The sequence below is a fragment of the Haliotis cracherodii genome, unplaced genomic scaffold (assembly GCF_022045235.1).
Source record: "Haliotis cracherodii isolate W230 unplaced genomic scaffold, xgHalCrac1.p SCAF_3, whole genome shotgun sequence".
Taxonomy (NCBI): Eukaryota; Metazoa; Mollusca; class Gastropoda; order Lepetellida; family Haliotidae; genus Haliotis; species Haliotis cracherodii.
Window position 1 is genome coordinate 8,157,004 of NW_027266286.1, and position 26,923 is coordinate 8,183,926.

Consider the following 26,923-nt stretch of genomic DNA (forward strand, 5'->3'; position numbering starts at 1 on the left):
TGGACTTGGAATATTTAAGGATTTTTTTATTTTAAAAATGAAACTTGCGGCACACTTTATGATGATGCGGGCGGTGCCTGAGAACCAAGACTATTATTATTATAGACTTGGTTTCACTCCTCATCACACACATACTGCAGACTGAATTGGACAGAAAACGAGAGGTGAGACTTTATTACCCAAATATGCATTAAAACAACGCCCCTGCCCGCCCACTGCTACCCTGTGCTGATATGGTCGACATCAATCAGAAGAATGATCAATGCACATAGTCGATGTCAAGATAATTACTAACAATATTCAGTTATTTCAGTTGATATAACAATTACTTTTGTCCCATAGTAAAATATTTAATGGCTACTTTCCAGCCTACTTTAACACAAAGGTGAGTGACACAGTCAATAGAAGTACTGACAGGACAACTGGTAAATCAGCTGTTCAGTATCAGCACCCACTGTTTGATAATTTAAATTATGTATTATGAAGTGAAATGTTTGCCAACATTTACTGATTGTGCACTTCTATTTTCATCCCCAAATTAAACAAAAACTGAATATTCTGAGCTGAACAACACAATTTGCATAACCAGCTGAAACAAAGAAGACAAGGTGAGCATCCAATGTACCCTGTGCAACACAGCAGTGCTCCCTATATGTACAGGAACACACACTAGCAGTGGTGAAGCAGATGCTGCTCAAAGATGATTCCCTACTTTCAAATTACAAAACATAAAAAGATCTTGTGTCACAAAACAACATAACATATATGCAATTGTAACTGTCTTAACAGGACAACTTAGGACAAAGATCAAATAACAGTTGACTAAAACCAGGGTCTTCTCCAATAAATGAAAACAGACGAAGTGAAAGTGTTAAAGTCACAGTCACGAAAACGTGACATTCCAAAACAAAACCCATAAATCCTGTCTGCTAGTCCAGGTGTATGTTTCAGTATGGACAGGCTATAACATTGTTTATATGCCAAGCAGAGTAGCAACATAGTCACAGTTTTTTACTGATTCATTCATATGGTTCTTTCATCACAAGTTTTTCCTAGCAGATATTGGAATCTTTTTCAGTAGATGAAAGAGACTGATTGTTTTCTGATGTCAATATTGCCTCAATATTGTAGCATTTCTTATTTTATTTTCTTCAGAGTCAAATTGGGCAAAAAAATTCTATTCTTCTAAAGAAGACATACCTTAATATCAAAATAACAAAGAGTGGTATATTGCATTGGTCTCTGCGTTTTGTCTGAACACTTATACCTGTACTTGAATACACAGTGAATTTTAAGGTTTTGTTTCTGAAATCTTCAGTCTTGGTGTACAAAAATGATCCAATGGTGGTATAGTTACTGTCAAATGTGACCTCCTATGTTAAGATCACAGACCTTATATACCTTTGCAGCTTACCAGAGCACATTATACAGTATTAATACATGTGCAAATGTCACTCTAACATACAGTGCACTGTGTGTCTAGTTAGTCATGAATGCATCCATAGGCATACATCCAGAATGGATCGCGCAAATGCATCAAACTGATCAGATCCCTGCGTGCACATTTCCATGTGCACTGATGTATCTACACCAGGAGGTCAGCAGCATACATTATACTGACTGTTCAATCCTTTCTAAGTTTGTACAAATAGCACCTAAGAATCAAAATAAGTCTATGTGTGGATAACAAACCAACTATCACGTGTCTCTACCATGATGGCTACAGCTACTCTGCTCCAAAATCATTTCTCACATAATGTACTCTCCCACAACTTGGTTGCAATGAGATACTCAGTTCATGGTGGAAGGGAGACAACTCTGTCCAACTTACATTCGGCTGTCTCGTCTGACTCATCACCTCGGCCACAGTTGGGTAATTCATTGCACTTCAATTCAGACGATATGCAATAGTTGTTTTTAGCACACTTAAAACCAAAGCAGGTATCTGAAACAGAGTATATAAAAGATTCAAATCTGAACATAGAAAGTTGACAATATCTACATATCCTTGTGGATCTGGCATCACTTTTCACATACAAGGGCATCAAAAGGAGTTGTGATTTAGCTTGAAGAAGTGTGTGGTGATTGGGTATACATGTCTTGTCTACCATGCGTAAGGTCATGTTTATGTGTAAAAGTTGGCTTTTGTTGTTTCCGACAACAGAGCTCATTTACTGGACCCTCCATTACATGACTGATCTTATTTTGTCATTTTTAGTACCAAGAAAAAGCTTCGACATATTGGCATATTCAGACACTAATTTGTTTTCAGAAGCTTCCATCATCACAAATATTTGTACAGCACCGATTGTGACATCATCATATTCCTTGTACATATGTTTATTATATATGTGTTATGTATGTTTCAATGAACCCTTCACCATAATGGACGGAAAACCTGATTGCAAAAATATCTCTACTCAACACAAGCCTAAATTATCAATATAATGTTTCAAAATACTGATAAATGTATACTTTTGTATTGTTACATCTGTAGTTCAAGCAGATCTAGTTGCTGGGCCATAATGCCCAAAGTTATACTGATGCCCATTACAATAACAACTGCATAGCAGTCTACAGATCTAGAGTTACATCTTCTATCAACTGCCCTGGGGAATGACACTTTAACTCACAACTGAACTAATTCTCAGCAGGAAACAATTGTTTCACAAACATATTATGTCAACACCTACCATCTTCATTGACTTCTGTCCATGATAACTTGAATCCTTTACCACCAAGTGACCGAAGTGATGTCACAAATCTGGAACAGATTAAGTCCAGGTGAACATGTATAGGTATCACAATGAGAGAGTATTATACAGCAAGTGTGTCGTACTGATTTTACGAAAAGTGTCAGAATCCTTATATTTCCCGAGCAAGAGCAAGGGTAATGCATGAATTTTTACACAAGTTTCATAAACTCAGTGTAACACACATGAGTGTAATTTCATTATTGTTTATTATTTCTTCCTTCTTTTGAACTCCTCTTTAGAGCAAAGCACTGATCATGACCGTCATCTTAGAAAACCACAATTATCGGATGACATCAACAATCTTCATCTACGACATCATTTCCAGAGTGAAGTCACTCCAACATTCCGAAACAATACACTGGTGTGCGTGAAGTGTTTTTTCTAACCCTATGGGTGATAAACAACAATATGTAATCATACTTTGTGCAGTGATTCTAAGCAAATCAAACTGAATGAAATAACACATAGAAAAGATGCTGTAAAATGCAAGTAACTGAGTTAAACACTACTTTAAACCGTATTCAGTCATATCGTAGCTAAATGTGCAGACAAGCCCAACATGGTACATAAAGTAAACCAATACAACTAGACATGGGTATTGTGATGACAAACCAAGGATCATAATCACTTCGGGGTTTTCAACGCATATCAGTTGATCCTGGCACAGCTAAGGGACATAACTCAAAAGTGACCCTGCAATTCACTCTTGAGTTGTATCCCTTAGCTGTGCCAGGATCAACTGATATGCATTGAAAAGCCATATGTAAATACCATATGTACCTGCCACATTAAGTGCCTATACTTGAGTTTAAGGGTGTCCAGTTATAAGACAGAGAAATAAAGACTCACACCCAAAGCCGGAGTCTGGTCTTCCTCGATACCTACACAATCCTGGTTATACATTAACTCTATTATCAAATGTGAAGTAAAAGCTTGATCCCTTACGTTATTCTAAAAGTGTCTCCCGAAGAGAGGAAAGCTATATTAGTGCCCATCTGGCCACACAGCACCTCGGCAGGCTGCACAGAGTTGATATCACTGTATATTCTCATCACAGAATTCTGGCAGCCCGTTTCTGAAACATAAAGGGTTAATCTTCTGCATTTGTTATGAAGGAGCTTCCTTCCACAAGGATCGATTTTCTATCTGAGCAAAACTTGTTGAAGTAGATGAGTGAGTAAGAAAGTATGGTTTTATGCAGCTTTTTGCAATATGTGGGGATAATATACACTATTTGACAGGTTTTGGTTTGTTGTTTAATGCCACACTCAGCAATATTCCAGCTATATGACTGCGGTCGGTAAATAATCGAGTCTGGACCAGACAATCCAGTGTTTGACATCATGAGCATCAATCCACGCAATTGGGATATGATGACATGCATCAACCAAGTCAGCGAGCCTGACCACGTTAGTTGCCTCTTTCCACAAGCATAGTCACCTTTTACAGCAAGAATGGGTTGCTGAAGACCTATTCTACCCAATTTTACAGGTACACAAATTCAGAGGATTCAGAGAAGATGTTGAAAATCTAGTTTAACTGGACAAATGGGGGTACATGAAGATCAAAAGGGGAGAGCAGGATAGGTAAATTCAAATACTTGTACACAAAAAACATTTTTTACTGCATACAAAATATCAAATATCCTAATGATACATGTAAACATGTTTGACGAGTGGGCAAAAACTCCATTTCCAGTATGATTGATGTGTTCATAAAGAATGGACAATTCAGGTATACTTACGGTCCATCTTTCCTTCTAACACGAAGGTAGCTGTTTCTAGGAGTATTTTATTTGTGGGTTTACTGGCTCTAATCGTCCACTGACAAAACGTCTTTGCCTTGTATTTTCGAGGATAGTCAGGACTTTTTATTATTCCTCCCGATCCCTGACTGTTTATTACATGCTTTCCACATTCTGAAACAGGACGAGTGATAGGTCACAGAAAACAGCAGCCACCAATAGAAGCCTTAATGTGTGTGTGTGTGTTGAATGTGTGTGTATTTGTGTGTGTGTGTGTGTGTTACATGCTTTCCACATTCTGAAATAAGACAATTGATAGGTAACAGAAAACAGCAGGCCCCAATAGAAGCCTTAAAGTGTGTGTGTGTGTGTGTGTGTGTGTGTGTGTGTGTGTTACATGGTTTCCACATTCTGAAACAACAGGACAATTTATAGGTAACAGAAAACAGCAGCCACCAATAGAAGCCTTAATGTGTGTGTGTGTGTGTGTGTGTGTGTTGAGTGTGTGTGTATTTGTGTGTGTGTGTGTGTGTTACATGCTTTCCACATTCTGAAATAAGACAATTGATAGGTAACAGAAAACAGCAGGCCCCAATAGAAGCCTTAAAGTGTGTGTGTGTGTGTGTGTGTGTGTGTGTGTGTGTGTTACATGCTTTCCACATTCTGAAACAACAGGACAATTTATAGGTAACAGAAAACAGCAGCCACCAATAGAAGCCTTAATGTGTGTGTGTGTGTTGAATGTGTGTGTGTTGAGTGAGTGTTGAAAGTGTGTGTTGTATGTGTGTGTTATGTTTTGTGCGTATTGTGTATGTGTGTATTGTGTTATGTGTAATGTGTGTGCGTGGTGTGTATTATGTTGTGTGTAATGTGTGTGTGTTGCATGTGTATGCTGTTTATGTGTTGTGTTGTATGTGTGTGTTGTGTGTATTGTGTGTAAAATTCTCTTCCCAGAAGCAAATAACAATTCATGCAATCCCCGAGTCCAAGGGTCAAGGTTATAAGTATTGTCTGAAGTTGATATTGCTGATGAGCATTGAAAGTTAAAGACTTGAAAGTCCAAAGTACACCTTATCAGAAAGTATATTACTCAAAATAAAACAAGGATCACCTGATTATTTCATGTTACTTCAGTTCATCGGTCAGGATGGCATGACAGATGAACTATAGTCACATGAAAGAATCGAGTTTTTTAGTTGTACAGTAAAATAAGTTTATAACTAACTCACTTATAACGGACTGACGGATATTACAAACTTAATTCTTGGTCCCAGCCATGTGCTGTATTGATGTTGCATATATGCTTATAACGAATTGCGGTTTTAACAAACTAAAATTAGTGGTCAATTTGAGTTTGTTATAACCATAGTTTACTGCAGATATAATGATTCATTCATCTGACAATCAGTTCAGTGTGATGCATGTGTATGAACCTACTTCCATATATCTCCTCCTTTGTTTGGAAGTAGTATCTGGCCTTGAAGCCCATCTTGGTAATGGATTTGTTGGAATGGAAGACAATCTTCACCACCCTTGATGACGTAAAAGGGCCAGGAGCTATTGTGCCACAATGCCTCTCCACAAGGGAGAAGTTATTTTTGGTATATCCCTCTTCCAGAATCTCCAGGTAGTCTCTTCCCAGGCACCTGTAATGTATGAAAGCAAGACATTCAGTCTGTGGCTTCAAGTGATGCTACTGTATTGGGGTAAACTTCAATTTGCCAGTATCCTCATCTCATCAGGAGGAAATGAAGTTTGTGGCTTAAAGAGATGCTACTGTATTTGGGTAAACTTAAAAGCTTTCAAGTGCCAGTATCCTTATCACATCACTTTATTATTGCCAAAGGGTCAAGAGCTAAGGGACCAAGGTGACAGAAGTTGATATACAGAGATGCATACCTTAGCTGCCAGGATCACTTTCACCCTATCAAAGAACATTTTCACCCTATCAAAGAACACTTTCACCCTATCAAAGAACACTTTCACCCTATCAAGGAACACTTTCACCCTATCAAGGAACACTTTCACCCTATCAAAGAACACTTTCACCTTATCAAAGAACACTTTCACCCTATCAAAGGACACTTTCACCCTCTCAAAGAACACTTTCACCCTATCAAAGAACACTTTCACCCTATCATCCCAAAATAAGATTTTCATTACTTCACAAATCTGGTAAATCTTAAAATTTGTTATCAATTGTTTGAAGTTATCAGGTAACTTTTAATACATTTTTACATTTGAAGCATTTATTTCACTTGAAAGACAATTTTATCCATGAGATCACTTAAGAAACCAGATCGGAGAGATACTTTTACTCATGTTTTTATTTCACTTGCAAGATAATTATTTTTATGAGATGACTAAAAAACCCAGACCTGACTGTTTTAGAAAATAATTTGTAAACCAAGTAATTAAAACATATAAAAAATAGTACAATGGCACTGTAGCTCACTTGGATATGTAGTCAGCAGTTTGAGGACTAACAATAAACTTTAATGATTTGAACAAAATATGATGTCACCATCATGAGAAACATATATGCCAAGTTCAACTCCCTGAGTCTTACTATTTCAGGAGAAGACATTTTCAGAGCAAAATGTGGATTTTGTGAGCACGAGCCATGTTGTAAGTAAACGGAACTTGTGTACTGAATCCCACAACAACTAAACAAAGTCCAAATCTCATTCAAAATTGGCGCTCATAAATAGGTTTTACAAAATGTCTGCCTCCATGGCAGCCAAATTGAAAATCAGATTTGAACCTTTGAACAAATTGGGGGTGTCATGACTGGTACAAACAAGTATGTGAAGTTTCAGCTTCACTGGTTCAGATGACAAACAAACAGGTCATGACTTTCAGTCAGGTGAACAAGATGACAAAGGGACAGTGTTATTTGGTTCACACACCCCAGCTGGTTCGGTTGTCTTGCATCTAGATCAAATGTATCGAATGATATCAGAACGAAGACGTCATGGCCAGGGCGGAAGATGTATTCACAGGTGAGATCGGTCGGGTAGTTGCCAGGGTGACGTGGTGTATTGAATGTCCCAGACTGGCCACTGGTGTCATCATACAAGAACTTGCACTGGCCTTCTGAGATGGGAGTCCCTGGGATTGCATAATCTGGAACAAACAGAAGAAATTATTCTGAAGATGACAACTACTTTGAGAAGTCAGTTTTTACACTGGTTGAAAATGTGTCGTGTTAGTTTTAAAGGTGAGTTTTAAAGGTGAGCAAATTAATTGTGTACTTACTATTTTATATCCATGGCAATAAGGTATCTATTCTGAATGATTGAACATGTTTGAAATAGTTCATGTGGTGATTAGAGACAGACTTCATCAAATTTTCTACAGTGTTTACTACAGGTGGATAAGGAGGGGAATGTGTGCCTCCATTTTGAATTCCTGGTAGCAAATACATAACACTAGAGGATTGAGTAAAAGATGAAAGGTTTGTATTTGTTATTTATAGCTGCAGAATTAACAGATTGGACCAGAGTGTAGACTGACCCTCTGAGATCTGGGTCCCTGGGATTGAATAATCTGGAATAAAAAGAAGAAATTTTTCTGAAGATGACAACTAATTGTTAATTACACTGAAAGTAGAGAAGTCTACAGTCAACCCTTGTTTAGTCCACTTGATCTCCATAACAGAAATACAGAAAACTACATACTGTTGTTTGGTGCTGATATAATCTGGAAGTATTCAAGAATACTATAGATACACTAACTGTCCCTGAATCACACCATGGAGACAGAATGATGGTTTAACTAGATCACTTCTAACTGGATCGACTTGATCAACCTAACACACAAATTGTGAACTGGAATTTAACTGAAATATGATTGAATAAAGAGATGTGAAATTCAGCTCGTTTTTCAGCATGCAAAAGGTATTCATAACAGTCATCTATTTGATCACTGACATGTTGTTTGTGATAGGAAAGTTGGAATACTGAGCAGGACGTACATGTGGAAGAGTATACCACAATTGAATTGACCCTTGAATTGCAACACAACAAGGGTTGACTGTATGGCATTTGCCAAGAAGCATGTCATGTAGGCATTGAACATGCAACATCACATTTCCAAGTTTTTATATTTACTTATTTCTGTTTGGTACAATACAAATCTTCAATAAATTGTTCAGCTGAGCTAATACTTCTGTCATGAAAAAACTAGTACAAACCTGATTCCATCTTATTCAATCCTCTTATGTTAAGTATTAAATATCTTAAATAAAGATACTGAACATATCTGGCCCTAAGCACTACCATTCAAACAACCATATTCCAAACATGTTCAATCCTTCCAACAGATACCTGGACTCACATGGATAAACATGTCAATGGATTTGCAGAAAGAAAGTCTTGTCAGTAGGTGTCTCCTACACTAGATTGCCTACCTGTAATAAACTTGTACTTGGACATGAAGCGCCCGCCTTGGACGGCCCCTCGAGTGTCCAGGGTCAGGACTAGACGGGGACCTTGACTCGTCAGAGGTGGGGGTCGCAGTGTCCCGCAGAATTTCTCCTTCACAGTTCCATCCTTCAGGCGACTATCCTCATTCAGACCAACATATCCCAGTGCACAACTGAAACATTATTTACATATAGTCCAATGTATTGTCATAAGAATTACATTGTGCATGTGTATGGAGTGAGTGAATGAATGTTGATTTGCAGTCATAATCGTCCAGATATATCCCACCAGTCTAAAGTCTGCACTGTGCAGACCAGATTTGACTTTAGGAGCAATAATCCAGATATATTCCTCCAGTCTACAGTCTGTACCATGCAGACCAGACAACACCAGCAATAATCCAGACAACACCAGCAACAATCCAGATATATTCTGCCAGTCTATAGTCTGTACCATGCAGACCAGACAACACCAGCAATAATCCAGATAGATCCCTCCAGTCTATAGTCTGTACCATGCAGACCACACCAGACATCACCAGCAATAATCCAGATAGATCCCTCCAGTCTATTGTCTGTACCATCCAAACTACACCAGCAATAATCCATATATATCCCACACGTCTATTGGCGTTACATGACACACAGTCAGTCAGCTTGCACATTGTGACCACCCAACAATCATTGGTTGAATCTTGTGATAAGCTTAATTGGGGTACTGGTGACCTATTGCAGAATTCTGCCAAGCCTCAAATGTACACCATAAACATATCTTGCTCATATGCTTTCCAAAACTTCTGACTACACATCCAGGTGAGTTACATTGCTCACACTGCTACAGTGACAATATATTTTTTTCTATTACTATGATCACAAACTTCTGAAAATGTGTAAAGAAATAAAACAAACATCTGTAAAAAATATACCATTCTGTTTCAACTGAAAACATAAAATGACACATCTTAGCCATCGGACACTGTTACAAAGAGTGAAAAGGTCGGAACAACTGAAAAAATAAAATATGAGATTTTGAAGGAAAACTGTTTCTATATTTGTAGTATGTCTTTATAGATAATAGATATCCAATAAAGCCTAACAGATGATTTGTGCACTGCGTCACTGGTGTCTTCTCTACTCGTCCACTACAGGTATCAATCAAACAACGAACCTTGCATGTCCACAACTTACTAAGGCATATTCCCTGGTATGTCGAAGTCGAAGAATAATATCCTAGCTTTCTCCAGATGCTGTCTGTCCATAAGGCCATCCAGGTAGTACCGACAGGTGATGTTTTGAGGGAAGGAGGCCGGATAATTGGGGGACTTTATTGTGCCATTGGTCTCTTGCTTACTCATTATTCGTTGGTCACATTCTGCAATGATATAAAAAACAAGACATATGAATGTAGTCACGGCAACAGCAGTGGCGCCTTAGACTAAAATATAGTCTCCGAAATGAAAAGACTGAAAGTTGTTTTTTCTTCAAATTGTTTAAAAATTTATAACAGAAAGGAGCCAAGAGAATCTTTCACATTCTGAAACTGAAGAAATCTAGACTTGCATATTTTTGCTTTGGGGTCAGAGAGACTAGCTGTACCTATACTTTAATATGCTACAGTATTTCTAAAAGAAGACATGCTCACCAAAATTATATTTTTATCAATTTTGTCACCAACACATTATCAATGAAAGGTACACCCAAGCCCTCATATACTTTGTCTACATCAGACAGTATCTCATGTCTGCTTTCAGAACCAATTGCTTTTAGCTGAGCTACTTTGAGTTCAATAGGTCACACAAAATTGTGATTTTAATACTATTTCTGATGTGAAACAGATTAATACTTGATGTTTAGCTACAAACCTCTTGATGTTTCTATTAACTTCTCGTTCTTTCCACTTACATTATATCAATATTTCCAAAGAGGAAATAACCTAAATTTGTTAGTCTAGTAACTTGTGTCATAATTCATGAAACATAAGTTCTTTTCGAAACCCATGTCTCATGTATCCCACAACTACTTAAGTTAATGTGTCCTTAACTAGTCATCTTTGGACATATCATGTTCTCTGTAAGGGGCGGTATTACTATAGTCGCAGCACTAAGACAATCTTAACTCCCATACTTTAACACAGACTTACAATAGTCGTAGCACTAAGACAATCTCAACTCCCATACTTTAACACAGGCTTACAATAGTCGTAGCACTAAGACAATCTCAACTCCCATACTTTAACACAGACTTACAATAGTCGTAGCACTAAGACAATCTTAACTCCCATACTTTAACACAGGCTTACAATAGTCGTAGCACTAAGACAATCTTAACTCCCATACTTTAACACAGACTTACAATAGTCGTAGCACTAAGACAATCTTAACTCCCATTCTTTAACACAGACTTACAATAGTCGTAGCACTAAGACAATCTTAACTCCCATACTTTAACACAGACTTACAATAGTCGTAGCACTAAGACAATCTTAACTCCCATACTTTAACACAGGCTTACAATAGTCGTAGCACTAAGACAATCTTAACTCCCATACTTTAACACAGACTTACAATAGTCGTAGCACTAAGACAATCTTAACTCCCATACTTTAACACAGGCTTACAATAGTCGCAGCACTATGTCAATCTTAACTCCCATACAGTACTGGGGATCGACTCCGACCTAGAATCACTTCCGAGTTGCTCCATTAACACACTGCCACCTACCTGTTCCTATTAAGTGTTCTGCATCAGGTAGGATAAAGTCTGAAATAGAAACATTTGTTTCTTCTACAATTTGGCAAATATAGAAATGATCATACTTAGTAGTAATGTGTAAGAAAGTAGTTAGAAAAAACATGCAGAGACTTTATCCACGGTCTTATCCATTTCAATATGAATGAATGAATGAATGAATGAATGAATGAATGAGAGAGCGTTTCATGCTGCTTCCAGCAATATTTCAGTAACATCACAGCAGGGCTTCACGCATTGTATCCATCCTAGAAATTCAAACCTTGGTCTTTGGAGTGATGTTAACTTCAACCACTACTACAACATTATATGTTTGTTGTGTAACACCCAACTCAGCAATATTCCAGCTAGTTGATGGCAGCATGTTAATAATCAAGACTCGACCAGACAATCCAGTGAATGACATTGTGAGCATCAATCCACATACATCAGGGTTCAGTGACACAATCAACAAATGACCACCTGATCCAGGGATTTCCGTATTTCAGTGTAAAACAAGTTTATCTACTACAGATTGACTGTGCAACTGATGTGCCTTTCACTGCATCAAGGCACATGTTTATACTTGGTTAAACATTGACATACTTACCTAACTTGACAATCTGATCACTGAAGTTATACGTTATGTTAAATCCTTTTCTTGGCACTGTTAAATCACCACTGTTTTCAAGAGGCTGCTTGTCAAACAACACTCTCCCTTGACTTGTAAGAAACTCTATGTGCAGTGCTTCTCCAGAAGAGTAAAGAATTGTGCTATTGTCATAGTTGCCACAGAACGTGCCAATCACAGGGGCATCATTTGTATAGCCATCGTAGATTTTCACGTAATCGTATGGACAACTGGAATACAAAATGTCCATCTTCATACATGATCTCACAGGAACACAAATACATAGAGATCCTTAGCCTGAAATATTATATTTTATTCATCAACATAAGATGGCTAATGAAATATGGTTTATTTCACGATGAAACATTGTTCTATTATGATGTTATTTCTAGAAATTAAAACATACACTCACAATCGATCGGTATTGGAAGAATATGCGGGAAATACCAAACTTAGCCCACCTGTTCATGAAATAGACTTGTCTGACATTGCCAAGGTCAGATTTAGGGAATCATCATTATAGCTTGTACATTTAATTACTTCCTTAAAGAGGCTGTATATAATGTTGATATCTCATATAAGAAATAAACAACTTGTGGTCATTTTTTTATTGTACAATAGTTAACTCCCATTCATTTATTTTTTAAGTAAAGATGTTGATATATATATATATATATATAAATAATCTTTTGAAAGACCTCCAAATTTCTAGTCTTTGATCAACATTTAATATAAGTTGGCAGAACATGAAGACATTTAACTTGTATGGATAACAACTATTGTCTGTAGCCACATTTCAGGGATTACTGTTGTAGCTATGGAAGATGACTCAGTACCTAGAAAGGTGCAAGCCCTGCAATGCTGCTACAAACAATAAAGAAGTTATCAAGGAAAGTTTCATGTCTTCATCCCAGTTTCTAACTACCTTGCAAAGACCCAAAGCGACTACAGTGCATTTCTGTATATATGATTATACCTAAAAAAAATACAAATATGACAATCCAGAAATATGTTTTGTGTTTTGCAAGTTCTTCAATTGTAAACCATATATTCTGTGTCTGTTTATGTGGTACCAGTTATTTGTTCATCAGGCAAATATACAAATTCTATGAATATGTTTAAACCCTGTAAACTATGTTGTGCCCCTAACACATTCACACTGAGAACAAGGCACAAAAGATAGCACTACTGCTTGAAGCTCTCATAAAATATTTGGTGCACTGTGCACCCTTCCATCAACACTCACTCTTGTCTCTTGGGAGGTAAAATCAAACTTGATCAACTTTTGAATCAGATAGATTGTCCTTTCAAGACTTAAAATGTTAAAATTGAATGTCACAATGTTGCTTCATAAGAAACAAACTAAAGATATAGTGCATTTACCCTGAATTAATTTCAAAATTCAAATGTAGTTAAGTCTCTCAAGACGCTTATCAAATGGGTGAATCTGATACCCAATTGATTCCAAACGAAAGGCAAAAAACATTACAGTTCAAACTGTTATTCCCTGAAGTATCACTGAAAACAGTAAAGCGTAACGCGAGTCTCTCAAAGAGCCTTCCCAGGAGATACATCCAGTCAGAGTAATTGCAAGTAGTTTGTGCATCAGGTACCGCATCACCTGAGCTTGTACAGAATAAAAAAGTGTCGCTCATATTCCCAGGCCATCTGTAACTAGCACCAGAATCCATGAACTTACTATTCCTCTCCATGGTAGAGGGAGAACTCGATGAAGTGGAGTTTGATCCTCTCCCCGGCCTTGCCCTGCAGCTTGTAGTAGCAGAACATGTTGTCTGCATACATGCCGGGGAATGTAGGGGACATGATGAAACCCGTCTTCCTGTTCTCGCTGCGGATGGTGTAGCCGCACATGGCTGGTGGCGCCTCTGTTCCTATATCATATACTGCTGGAATGGGGAAAACTGTTAAATCAATCCATACAGTCTAGATTCTGTTAGTGGGTGAAGATACTACTGTGTTAGGGGGAAGAAATAATAAAAAGTGTCTTTTGTAAATGTCATTTAACTGTATATTTTCAGTTCAATTCAGATTGCATTTTATAAGTTACAGGCTTGAGAGTTATTTTGGATGACATTTTCAATTATTGTGGCCAGATGAAAAAAGCATACATAAACTTACATGTATATACTTACAGTGCAAATACTATTAATTATTTTCTTAAGTGGATCTCATTTCTGAATTGCTGTAAGATATTACGTGAAAAAGATGTTGAATTGAGAATCGTACAATTGTCAGTCATGTTGTCAAATTCTGGAGAAAGCCCCAAAGTACTGAAGCTCACCTGGTACATGTGCCTCCATAATGCATTCATAAATTCACATAGTTGACTTGAAATTTTTCATGTACAGTTGTGATGTTTGGGAAACTAAGCCATTGAGTGAAAGTGTTCCTATTAAAACACTTGCAGTATAATAGGATCTATTCACAGCGGGCTGACAGAACCACATCACTACAGCCAGCAAGACAACACAGAGTGGTGCAGATGAACCACATACATGCCCTGGTTCCTGGCTATACACTTACATCACAGTGAGCCAGCCAGAGTTTCTTGTTCTACTTCACTTTCAGCATTAGCCAAGCCACATCACTCTGCATGGTTTTAAAAATTGTACCAGTCTAGGTTATCAAACCCAAGTTTTGGCATGTTGATCCAACACTCTCTCCACAAGGCTACCCCACTGCCCCTACCTACACTTAGTCATTTAGCTGATCAATATCAACCTAACTTATTAAATAATTGTTAAACCAAAACATAATGCCAGATTTCACCTCTTTGATACTGTCAACCAACCAGTTAACTTTCAACATTGTAACTTAATCTGCAACAGTATGTATAACACTGTTAATGAGCAAGGTCAAGGTGGAAAGCGTCAGCTATAAAATATAAGTAACAAACAAAACATATATGTTGTACCACCTTCACTATGTACAGACATAGATGACTAGGCTTTCAAATGATGGGTTGGCAGCAATACTTAATTATGGATCCAGTAAAAGAGGACATCATCCATGGAAAGGTCTATACCATGTTTCAGATGAGATGCTGTCTAATATAAAATGTTAAAGCCAGAGAATAACCTGTCTCAGAAACAGATTCCACAGGCTGTAAAAGTCAAAATTGCACTGCAAATTATATCTATATATCATTGAAAACCAGTGGCGACACCAAGTGTTCATGAAAAGGGTAAGCATGAACACAATGGACAACAGACAAGCAGACCACAATCCAAGCTCACTAGACCTTTAGCCAAGGTGAGCCAAAAACATGAATATGAAACCTTACCATTCCATTAAGGATATCTGACACTCTTTTCCAATATAACACAGGGATTAATGGATGACCAAAATTATGAAACTACTGACACATATCAATTATTAGGAGCACTTCACATCACTCTGGCTTGGGAAAGTAGTGTTGTTTGAGTCAATGATCACACCATTAGCACATCTATTTCATCTTATGGGATACTGAATTTGCTAACCAAATAGTTTTGGTCGGATGAAATAAGAATATAATAATAAATTTGAGTAGCTCAATATTTTATTGTATTGGGGAGAACTTGTGTGGGTTGGTCTGTTTCGAGAAGAAAATCTTTTTATAAAGCAGGATGTCCAGTATTTTGACGGTAACCTTTTGATGTATTCCGTTCTGTGAAGGCTTATCTTAATAATAGACTACATACAATGCATTCGATCAATTATTATATGAGAAAGGTAATAGTTACTTCATTTTGTATAATTTTTGTCAAATTTAATAATACTTCAAATGAATCACAAAAGAAGTGGTCTTCACGTAAAAGTAAACTGAAACTTTTTTAATCTTATTTCTTCAATGTTGTCTGAACTCCTGAAGTCAACTCCATGAACTCAAAACTAAAATGAGTGCTGCCAAAGCCAACATCACAGTGTCTTCTGCATGAACAAATTATGCGTGTACATGAACATTAGCCATATTGACCTTAAACATGAGACCAACTGAACTTTCCCTTTTCTCTAGGTATTATACATAAGTCACTCCATCATGAAAGTCTCATACATATATTCAGGCTAATTTAATGTATTTTCAAAATGACAACTTAAATGGGTCAGTGTCAAATTCAATACTAAAAGAAAGAAATTTTTTTTGTAAAGAAATGAATTCAAGAGATTAATTTTCAAATGCTGTTTGAATAAAAAGGTATTCTAAAGATTTGTTGTCACCAAACGAACTTGTACAAAATGATACTCACAAGGAGAGGTTTGGAATAAGATTACTTACAATCAAAGAAAACAGCCAAACATCTTTTAACATTTGTAAATGATCTGGTCTCTAGGAGCATTTAATAGGTCTGCAGTCCAGATGTAATGGTAACAATGTCCATTTGTTTTAAACAAAAAGACAAACAATCCCAAAACAATGAACACAAACTGCAATTGAACATGATACCTATGAACATTAAAAAACTTTTTTTTAACCTTAGCAATGATAACATTTTGTCAGTATCATCTTCTCTTTGTTAAATTACTGTAGTTGTAACTTTAGTCACACAATTTTGTATGAAAACAAAAAAGGCATTCTGAATAAGGAAGAGAATGTATGGATGTCATTCTGAATAGTTCAGCATAACACCAACTTTTTTCTGTTGATTACTATGTTTTTGACTACAGACCAATTCATCTTGTCAAACTGTTTGCCATAAGAAATCTTATCATGTAAGATTTACTTTACTCATAATTAATAAAAGTTTCATCAAAATATGTCAATGGTTGAAATCATTTCAAATATAACATTGGATCAAATTTTTAATGCCAAAACTTGAAAACAAAATTAAATCATTGCAGTGTTCGCTTGAACTGTAGTCAGAATAACTTACATATATAAATAATGGGGTCTAGCAATGATTTCCCACAGAATAACCTATTTGCCTACCACGCTAACAGTTTTGGAGTTCTCAAGGTATGACTATACTTTCTACAAGTTCCAGGGAACATGCAATCATACTTGAGAACAAATGTGGTCAAGGAAGAATTGGTAATGCAGTCCAAACTTAAGTTTGCCACATAAAAATTGTATGTCTACTTATTTTATTGATTTGACAATCAAAGTGAATCAGCGGCCTGAAGAATCTTTATATTTTCACAAAAGCAACATATATGTTGCACCACAATCTCAACTGAACAATTCATTGAGAACATACAATTAAAGTCTGAAAACAGTTTTCCTATGAGAACAAAAGTATCAACAACAACAGTCTCTGGAGGAATCTATAAAGGCACCAAACTCTTTCAAGAACACATAACAAACAGATAGCAAAGGGTTGCTTATAAGCATTTTTGCTAATCAGTTCGGAAATATTTTTAAAAATCGGTATACTAATATTATACACATGTCTTCTCTGAGTTAGATTACTTGTTTTATTTTCCATAAATCTTTCTAGAATCAGACAAAACAAAGTCCTACTTTCTTTACTTTCAAAGACGCCTTTCTTTCTATTTTCAAATTGATGTACCCTTCAGTCATGTAACAATCATTTAAGAAACATGTATTGTCAATGCAAGAGAATGATCAGTGTAGACAGATTCCATTTGCCAAAAAGTGCAAAATAGTTGTGAAAAGTAAATGAATGGATCACTGAAAATCAGTGATGACACCAGGTGTTTGCGAAAAGGATAAGCATGTGTTGCCCTACCAGGAGCACCCACGTGCACCATTCACACAATTTGCAAAAGTAAGTACAGTATATATTGCCAGATGCCGCACAGCACTACTCCTGCAGTACTCCTGACATGGAGGATAATGGTCCAAATTGGTCTCATCAGTAATTAACATTTTGAAAGAGTGTACAACACACTGATTACAAGGTTCAGAGAAAATAGATAATTCCTATTTTCCTTGATACGGCATAATCATAAGAAGTTAAGATTGAGTGGAATCACATCAAAATGGAAGAACATAAAGACTTCACATTTATCACAGGCAAAATGGCGACTACTGTATCATGAATGAAGAGTAATTAACTGTTTGATAACATATTAATTGTGATATGCCATGTTATGTATTTGCTGCATTGAATCACATCTGTTATTTCTTGATGTTATAATATAGTCCTTCCTGCATATACCCCTGCAAAACTGCCGTAGTTGTCCAGTGATCATAAGTGAGTGAGTTGGGTTTAACGCTGCTTTTAACAGTTTTCCAGTTATATCACAGCGTGTCAGCTTAATGTGGGAGGAAAGCCCGAAGTGATGCAGGTCTCAGACATTTACCACTTTGGTGAAGCCCACGAACACAGGTATGGTGCTGACCCCCCCACCACCCCCAACCCCATCGCCGGTGATCATGAAAACAACCCAACAGACATCCTTGATTTTACTTGATCTATCACATACTTAATTCAATGCTGTGAGCTAGGTCAGCAAGCAGCTGGAGTAATGGAAAGTCAAACATCATTCAATGAAACTGAGCCCTCGCTGAGTTCAAGAACTAACATACTTACAAGCATCAAAGAACTCATAGTATCCTGTGAAGCCGGTATGCTCCTTTGTAGCGTCTGTATAGAAGGAGAGGACGATGAAATTTTTGGTAGACACAATTAAGTTTTGTAAACTCCCAAGTAAATCTCCACAGAAGCGACCAGCCAGCTGAGCATCTAGGAGATTCAATGTTTCCCGTTCACTCTTTATTTGTGTGTAGATGTCCAAGTAGTCATGGTCACACCTGAAATATATAACCACAGTCAGCATTAGTGCTATCAGTGCTATGTCACGTGACTTTCATTGACTCGGAAAAAGTGTGTGGCTTTTTTCATCGAAGCTGTGTATAGGGGATTTATTCTGCCTCACAGAAATCCATGTGCAGCCTGATGTGCTCGTGGTGGGGTATAAGGGATTTATTCACCCGCTGAGAAATTTATTTCTCTCCAAGGCTGGATACAAGAAGAAGAAGAAGAAGAAGAAGAAGAAGAAGAAGAAGAAGAAGAAGAACCTAACAGTGTCAGCTTCGGCACTATTGTAACACCATTACACATTATGAGTGTATTTTTGTTTACTGCAACACTCCAGAGACAATCCAGAGAATGACCAGACTCATTTATCTGCCCAAACATATTCCATGATTGGGCGTAAAGGGCAAAATAGTGGTGAAAATTATGTGAATGGATCACTTAAAATCCAGTGAAAGATATTGTGAGCAATGATCCACACACTATGCACTAAGTTGAAAGAACAGAACAAGGGCCATAACTCTGTAAAACAATAATTGACGGGACAAATTTTCGAACTCTGTCTTGACAAGTATCTCTTAGATAAGCATTCAAACTTACATTCACATAACTTCAGTTGTTTCTGAGGAAACTTGTCCCCATTTCATGCAGTATGCTCTAAAGTTAAAAAGCATGGAGCAAGGGGCAGTAACATCAGGGTGGACTTATGTAGTTTTTGAGAAAAATTTATCCCCTTTGTGAAATGGACGGACAGGCGAACGGACAAACTCCGTTCCTATACCCCTGCCCCACTTTGTGATGGGGTATAATAACCGGCTTCAAAGATAAGATAGCTAAAGTCATTTAAGGTGAAATAAAAACATATATAACATTTCTTTCTATTTGAATTTTATATTTATCCTATCCTCAAAAATATATGAACAATATTCCCTTCATTCCTATTACGATAATTCACATTCCTCTTAACCAGATAGGCAGGGGCACTTAAAACATTGTTTCTTGATAAAAATATTACAAAACAATTTCCAGCACTTAAAATGGGATACATCATAATGATCTGACTATATAATATTGACTGTCATCACAGAAAATTGTAGTGCTAAGAACAATTGCAATTTTCCAGATTAAACTTCCATGAAAAATAAACAAGTCGCACAGTGATGAGGACATAAAATCTACACAGGAAGCGATCTGTGGAGTAATTTGTTTAAATACACCCAGGAAATGCATGTTTTATTAAAGTCGGAGCTTGTCCAATATGCAATATCCCTGTTTCCTAGTTTACAGCCCCAGAGATAGCTGGCTTTCATGGCATCCTATTACATTGAAGCCGTATTGTCCTTGCTGGATGAATGTGTATGATACGATGATGCTGTTGCTGTGATTGGTTGTAATTGCTGCAGAAATCAAAGCAACTGTCATAATGTCAACATTACTTCCAGAAAAAGCTTCATGTCTGAAAGATTCTGTTAATTGCAGATAAAATGGACATACTTTGATGTGTGCTCTTGAAGTTGTTCCACGGAATGAAATTGTTTCAATCAATAATTTCACTGACAGGAATCTTTTAATCTCCTATTGACAAGTAATAATCAAAGATGTGTTTAGATTTTTCTTTGGTTATTTGGTTCATATTTACTACTCATGGTTTGGAACATTTCCCCATAATTGCTTAATAGTTTGTGGACTTGATGTTTTCTTTAGTTTTAATCATGTTTGACTTCATGAATTAAGGTTGAGAGGCGGTGATTTTGCATTACATTGGAGCTTCCCATTAGTGTCCTATCAAATATCTAGTGCAAATATGTCAGGCAGCAAATATACAGCAGTCTTTCAGGAACATTATGAAGGTTAGATTATAATTGCTGTGCAAATACCACCATCATACTGTCCATTCCAGCAATACATGTCCTGTATGGATCCCAACACATCGGAATGCCAACTAATCTTTTCTTAAAGTGTTTCTGTTGGTAAATATAAGGGACAAAACCTGTTCCATAATCACCAGAAGTCTCTATCAAATCAATAGTGAGGTGGCTGTCATTAACACATGCAAAGGCAAGTCAATTGTTCCCCTGATAAAACACAGGAACATATGGTCCATGTCAAAGTAGGGAATTGTATCAGACATCATTTTGGTCACTGATGTGTCAAATCTATAAATGTCTTCAACATGTCTGCCATGAAATGTTTGGAAAGCTTTAATAAGGCCTTGAATATTGGAACCCTGATGAAACAACTTTTGAGAAAGAGTCATATGGCGCTCTTTGAAATCTTCACAGAAAGAGCTTCCTTGATTGTACCTAAAAAGTTGTTAAACGATCGAGGACTCAAAATCCTGGAGCTGCCTGCATATTATTGGACATTAAAGGGACAGTTGCCTAGTGGACAGTTGAAGTCATCCCTCTCGTCATAGATTCTATCTAAACATTAAACCAGGCATTTCATTGCTCAAAAATAGCAAAATGATTACCTAGGTCTTGATAAATTAATTATCCCACCACACACCACTTGTGTTCCCTTCTTTCTTTACGTGATGAAATAAAACCACATTCATAGTTCTACCAAACATTCATGCTTCATGGCAATCGCTTCCATCTTCAGGCAATGCATCGTGACCTTATTCAGAAATGTTTAAGGCTAAAGCCTCACCTCCACCATCAATTCACATAGATGCTGACATCAAAAGGAGATATCCCTGACCCACAGTTTGACTTGAAAACCTGATTGAATATAAAGCTCTATATGCAACACCTAGCTAAGATAAGGACATAAATTTCTTATTTGATGCTGCAACATGAGCTCTCCCTCGCAATAGGCTTGACCACGGCCGTAGGTTTCCACAAGTCATAATACCAAAGGTTAGCAACCGCACAAACTCAGTCAATAATTCATTGGTAAGGATGCCTTCTGTAGTTAAGCATGTGCTGCAAAGATCTATGGTGAAACTGTTTCTGGTTGATTCACTTAGTGGTCTTTGTTACCTATATTTCTAAGTTCATTCTCATGACACTGGAAAAGTCAAACAGGTTCAAAAAGTCACCACTAGTTGTTATATAAAGGCCAAGAGAAAATATTGCACTAAGTAATACCCGTATATTGTTGTAAAAGTTGTATGAAGTGTAAGAAATTAAACCTCTCAAGGGGATTCCAAGGTGACACAAGTCCTCAGTAACCTATGCTTGTTGCAGCAGCTGACTGATGGATTGGCATCCAGGTGATTTAGTATCATCGTGACTCAACCGTTGGCTGACTGCTCATGTCAAGCACAGGTTTGCCCGACACATTCTGAATTAATCATAGGTTAACATTAGCTCACTCACCTCAATCAACTGTGAGAATGGATTTCATTATCATTCTAATATTGTCACTGGTATTTACAACCCGTGAAAATTGTGTAGATCAATGTTCATGATGTCAATCACTGGATTGTCTGGCCAGTTTCAATTATTTACGGGGGCGGTCGGGTAGCCTAGTGGTTAAAGCGTTCGCTCGTCACGCTGAAGACCCGGGTTCGATTCCCGACATGGGTACAATGTGCGAAGCCCATTTCTGGTGTCCCGTGCCATATTGTTGGTATATTGCAGAAAGCAGGGTAAAACCAAACTCACTCACTCACTCACCCACTCAGGTCTCAAATGATGCTGCAGGAAGCACACCAGACATGTGTAAGCCAAGAAATGTGATGCTGCAGGTTCAATGCCTTTCAGAGAACATGTAATTGCTATGTTACACATTAATGTCAGTGAATATTCAGGTATGTGAAGGGACCTTGCTCAGTATTTTTTTTATTACTTGCCGTTTACAACTTCTTAAAAATATTTCACTATTGTGTGATCCACAGCATAATCCAATTGGGTTTAACAGAATAATACTTCGAACACGTCAACATTTGACATGTATTAATTCCATACAACGGCCCACCTTTAGAATTCATGCGTCCATTCCACGAAACTATTGTAGTGCTAAGGTGATCGAAACTCCCTTACTGTAACATAGACTTAGTCTTACGACCGACTGTCATTGTGCTACATCTCCTTGTGAGAGTTTACAAACATGTCACAATAAACTATGATGTAATTTGTGGAACTTTGTTGCAAGATTAATGGGTGAATCAATGCTGTGTGACATCAGCCACGCATCAAGTGTGCATAACCCTCCTCCCAGTGATCTTTCATCTTAACATCATTGAATAAGCGAAGCTAATGTGAGGCAGATTGTCTGATTTGCGCAAGGAACATCCAGTTCCTTTGTTATCTGACATAATCAACACGTTGACGTCACATACGCATGATGTCATTCACAAGACATCTTCAAGAGATGTCATCCTTTTTTATTTGTGGTTGTTTCCTTTCATTACTTACTATCTTAACATTTTTGAACCCTTCTTTGTTTAGGACTGGGTTGTTTCAACATGTTTACATGTCTGCTAGCCTGAAAGTACTGAAACAAAGGAATGACTCCCAACGGTTGCCACCAGTGGGGCAGGATACACTCACCTTTTCGTGAACACGTCGTATCATCACTATTTGATTGTGATTCATAAACACATGCTCATGATGTCGGAATCCTACAATCAACTCAGCTATTAGCAGATAGGCCTTCTTCTTACGAATATGGAAAGGGTTTCTTGCTCTTATTTACATAACATAAACCTTTAGTTCGACATGAACTGTGAACTAGTTGGATTTAACTCAAGGTGTCGACCCCTGCATAGGGCAAGATTTATTTGTTGAGTCAGGATAGGGTATTTATAGGATATTACACTCGCTTTAATCTAATATGAAGTTTATGACCCAAGTGAAAATTATTTCAAGCAGGACATAAACTTGATATTAAATTGAAGCGAGTGTAATGTTTTATTTATTACCACAAATGTAATTGGAAGAGGATTCAACAAAAACAAACAGTCTCAGTACCGTTAACATAGCCACTGACAGAAAGGTCAAGGTTACAATGTTTGTTGATCAAACCACAGCAGAAGTTCACAGCTGTAAAAAATAATTCCCTGGTTTTTTTTTCTCAGTACAATAAATGACAAAATGATATGTTGTTGCTAAATTTAAAGTGAATGAGTGAGTTAATGCTTTACGTCACATCGGCAATATTTCAGCCATATCGTGACGAGTTCTCCTAATTGAGCAAAAGCGTATTTAGCAAATTAATTGATGGTAATCTCACATTATTCCACCCTAACAACAAGTACCCTGTCACAAGTGCTCAGTAGACAAGACATCTGTGTATACGCAGCAGACAGAGAGTTCCAGTTTGGCTTTTAACATTTTATTTAGAGGTCACCAAGAGCATCTTCTGAAAATGTCAACATGTCTGATGACAAACAGTGTTTCAAGCGGGAAAGCATCTACTGTTGAAAATGTTTCACTGACAGTTTATTGGATGTACGAGGGTTATTCGTCTTAACTGGCTCGCTGCAAATGACCATGTATCAAGGACCATGCAATAGAGTATATTGTAAAGGTAACATGCAGTCTTACAGTCTGTGTTTTTATTTTCATTAATGATCATGCACATGAATATGAAATGTTGAACGTACCTGTAGCTCAGCGCAAAACAAGCATTTGTGGCAGTAAAACCACAATCATGTCGAACAGCATGTGTTGCTTTTCGGTGCTCTTCAGAACAGTTTAGAGAAGAATTTGGTTTCTAACTTTGCAGTTTTGGGATTGTAATTTGTATAATGTCAGTTTAGGGGAAACAGTCCTACTGTGTCAGCCTCATCCCAAAGTCCTCTCTCATCCTGAGCCATGTTAACTGGCACACGTGAATTCAGGGAAATTGAAAACTAACTGCAGGAGGCTATTTGAAGTATGATATGGCTAAACTGCTTCAGTATTTGATCACAACATTGAAAATTAAAATTACTTCAGTTTGTTATCCATCATCTGGTAGCATTTCTAGGGTAACAAAAACGAGGTTTTCGTGTTCAAAATATGAAAGAATGATTGCAGCAAAAGAAGTCCCGTAAAGGTCAAGGTTCACAATCAGCCAATCAAATGCCTAGTGAAAAGTGAAAAGTAATTTGTGCACGCTTTGCGAGTATCAGAAATATCTGCACCGATATGTTTTACTCCTGGGGGAGTAAGTATTGGGAGGCCAGCTTCAAGGATATGGACTTTTACCATACGATGTGTCAGGGTGTGAGTGCGTGTATTAACCTACTTATACCACGATAGCAAAACCATAAACCAGACTCACCCCCCTCTCATCTTAATCAATTCATACAACTTAAATAAACCAAATGAATAAGAAAAATATCTACCTGCCTCATCTGAAAGGGAAACGTGTAGTAATCTCATGACAGTGTTGCAGGCATACATTTATGGACTGTCGTCACTACCAAAACAGTGTGGTCGTCTTGCTTGTCTATTGGTGACATAAACTTCACCTCAGAGTTTAATTCATAATTGACACCTCTTGCCTAATTAAAATTGGATTAAGAGTCAATCTATAATTCCATATGGCATCTTAATGAATCTACTGTGATCAAATGCTATCAACCCTTTGATATTGGCTACCATGTGATATGACCTACCAGACAAACATCTTCACACATTGATGGCATTGATGATGTCTGCCTTGATGGTATTTATGAGATCCGCATTGATGGTATTTATGAAGTTTGCCTTGATGATGTTCATATTGATGGTATTTATGAAGTTTGCATTGATGATGTCCATATTGATGGTATTTATGAAGTTTGCCTTGATGATGTCCATATTGATGGTATTTATGAAGTTTGCCTTGATGATGTCCATATTGATGGTATTTATGAAGTTTGCATTTGATGATCTCTGCATTGATGGCACTGATGATGTCTGTTTTGATGGCACTGATGATGATGAGGGAACAAAACTGTGTAATTGCACTGTTGGTAAGTTCTGTCCAGTTCTGGGAATCAGATTTCCGGGTACATGGAACATTTTATATCGTAATTTATTCATTTTTCATTAAAGTCGTTGGGAAGGCATGATTTCCAGGTAAGTGGGATCTTGACAAGACGGGTTCTTCAGTATATCCAAACATCCCATATTTTAGCATCTGTATGCTGTTCAGAATTTGATGAATGAAATGTGTTTCAAAACATAAGTCCACCCTTCATTAAATACAAATTATGAAGCTGATGAATATAGCCTGAAGTTGGCAAAACAGTTAATTCTCCATAACTTTCATTGACAAACAAATTAGTGTCACTAAAGTAGCCATGTCCCCATCATTTATTGAGCTGTGTATTTAATAAAGATGATTGGTGAATATTGACACAAGCGATTAAACACACCTGGGTTCAAAGGGCACAACACACAGTTCATTTGATTCAGACAATGACTGCACATACATAAAGGGCTTGAACTTTCAATGGGGTAAGTAAGAGCCCAGAAAATTTTGATACACAGGGAATTTCTCCTGAATGATACAGAATAACAAATTCCTCAGGCTTAAAACTTAAAAGGGAACAGATTAGTGTTGCCTTAGGTTATAACATCAGGGTGACACCACGAATAAACAATCCACACAGTCTCGGAAACATTAGCTTGTGCAAAATTTCTCAAAAGGTGACGATTTTGGCCCATGGGTATTTGACAGTAGTTTGTTTCAGGATTGGGACGAGACAGGTACAGAAACCGGAGAGAGTGAGACCAAGATAGCCAAATAACCTGTTAGAAAAAACAGGAATGTACATCAATTAAAATTATGTGGAAGTCTTAGATTCCAGCAAAGGGACAAACGTCATTAAGATGGACAATATCAAGAGACAAGCCCCTTTGTCCTCCAAACTTGTGCTGATTTGACACGCATACATCCATTGATTTGGAATCCTTTGTTCTCCTTTGCTTAAATTTTGTTCAGGACAGCTGTAATGTTTTGGGCTTTTTTATCAAGTCAAAGAAGTTTATTGTAC

General features: G+C 37.2%; 1 protein-coding gene across 1 annotated transcript in view; it reads right to left on the reverse strand.

Moving 5' to 3' along the window:
• The window catches only part of LOC139474240 (cubilin-like), a 47,101-nt gene that overhangs the window by 7,970 nt on the left and 12,208 nt on the right, over positions 1 to 26,923 (reverse strand). The window contains exons 2-14 of the mRNA XM_071257163.1: positions 18,781 to 19,001; positions 13,983 to 14,190; positions 12,263 to 12,513; positions 11,647 to 11,685; positions 10,115 to 10,298; positions 8,912 to 9,099; positions 8,017 to 8,049; positions 7,410 to 7,626; positions 5,938 to 6,146; positions 4,501 to 4,674; positions 3,702 to 3,831; positions 2,694 to 2,764; positions 1,832 to 1,945 (exon numbers count right to left, since the gene is read on the reverse strand). Coding sequence (XP_071113264.1) covers positions 1,832 to 1,945; positions 2,694 to 2,764; positions 3,702 to 3,831; positions 4,501 to 4,674; positions 5,938 to 6,146; positions 7,410 to 7,626; positions 8,017 to 8,049; positions 8,912 to 9,099; positions 10,115 to 10,298; positions 11,647 to 11,685; positions 12,263 to 12,513; positions 13,983 to 14,155 — 1,783 coding nt within the window. The 5' untranslated portion in view covers positions 14,156 to 14,190; positions 18,781 to 19,001. The remainder of the gene's footprint in view (positions 1 to 1,831; positions 1,946 to 2,693; positions 2,765 to 3,701; positions 3,832 to 4,500; positions 4,675 to 5,937; positions 6,147 to 7,409; positions 7,627 to 8,016; positions 8,050 to 8,911; positions 9,100 to 10,114; positions 10,299 to 11,646; positions 11,686 to 12,262; positions 12,514 to 13,982; positions 14,191 to 18,780; positions 19,002 to 26,923) is intronic.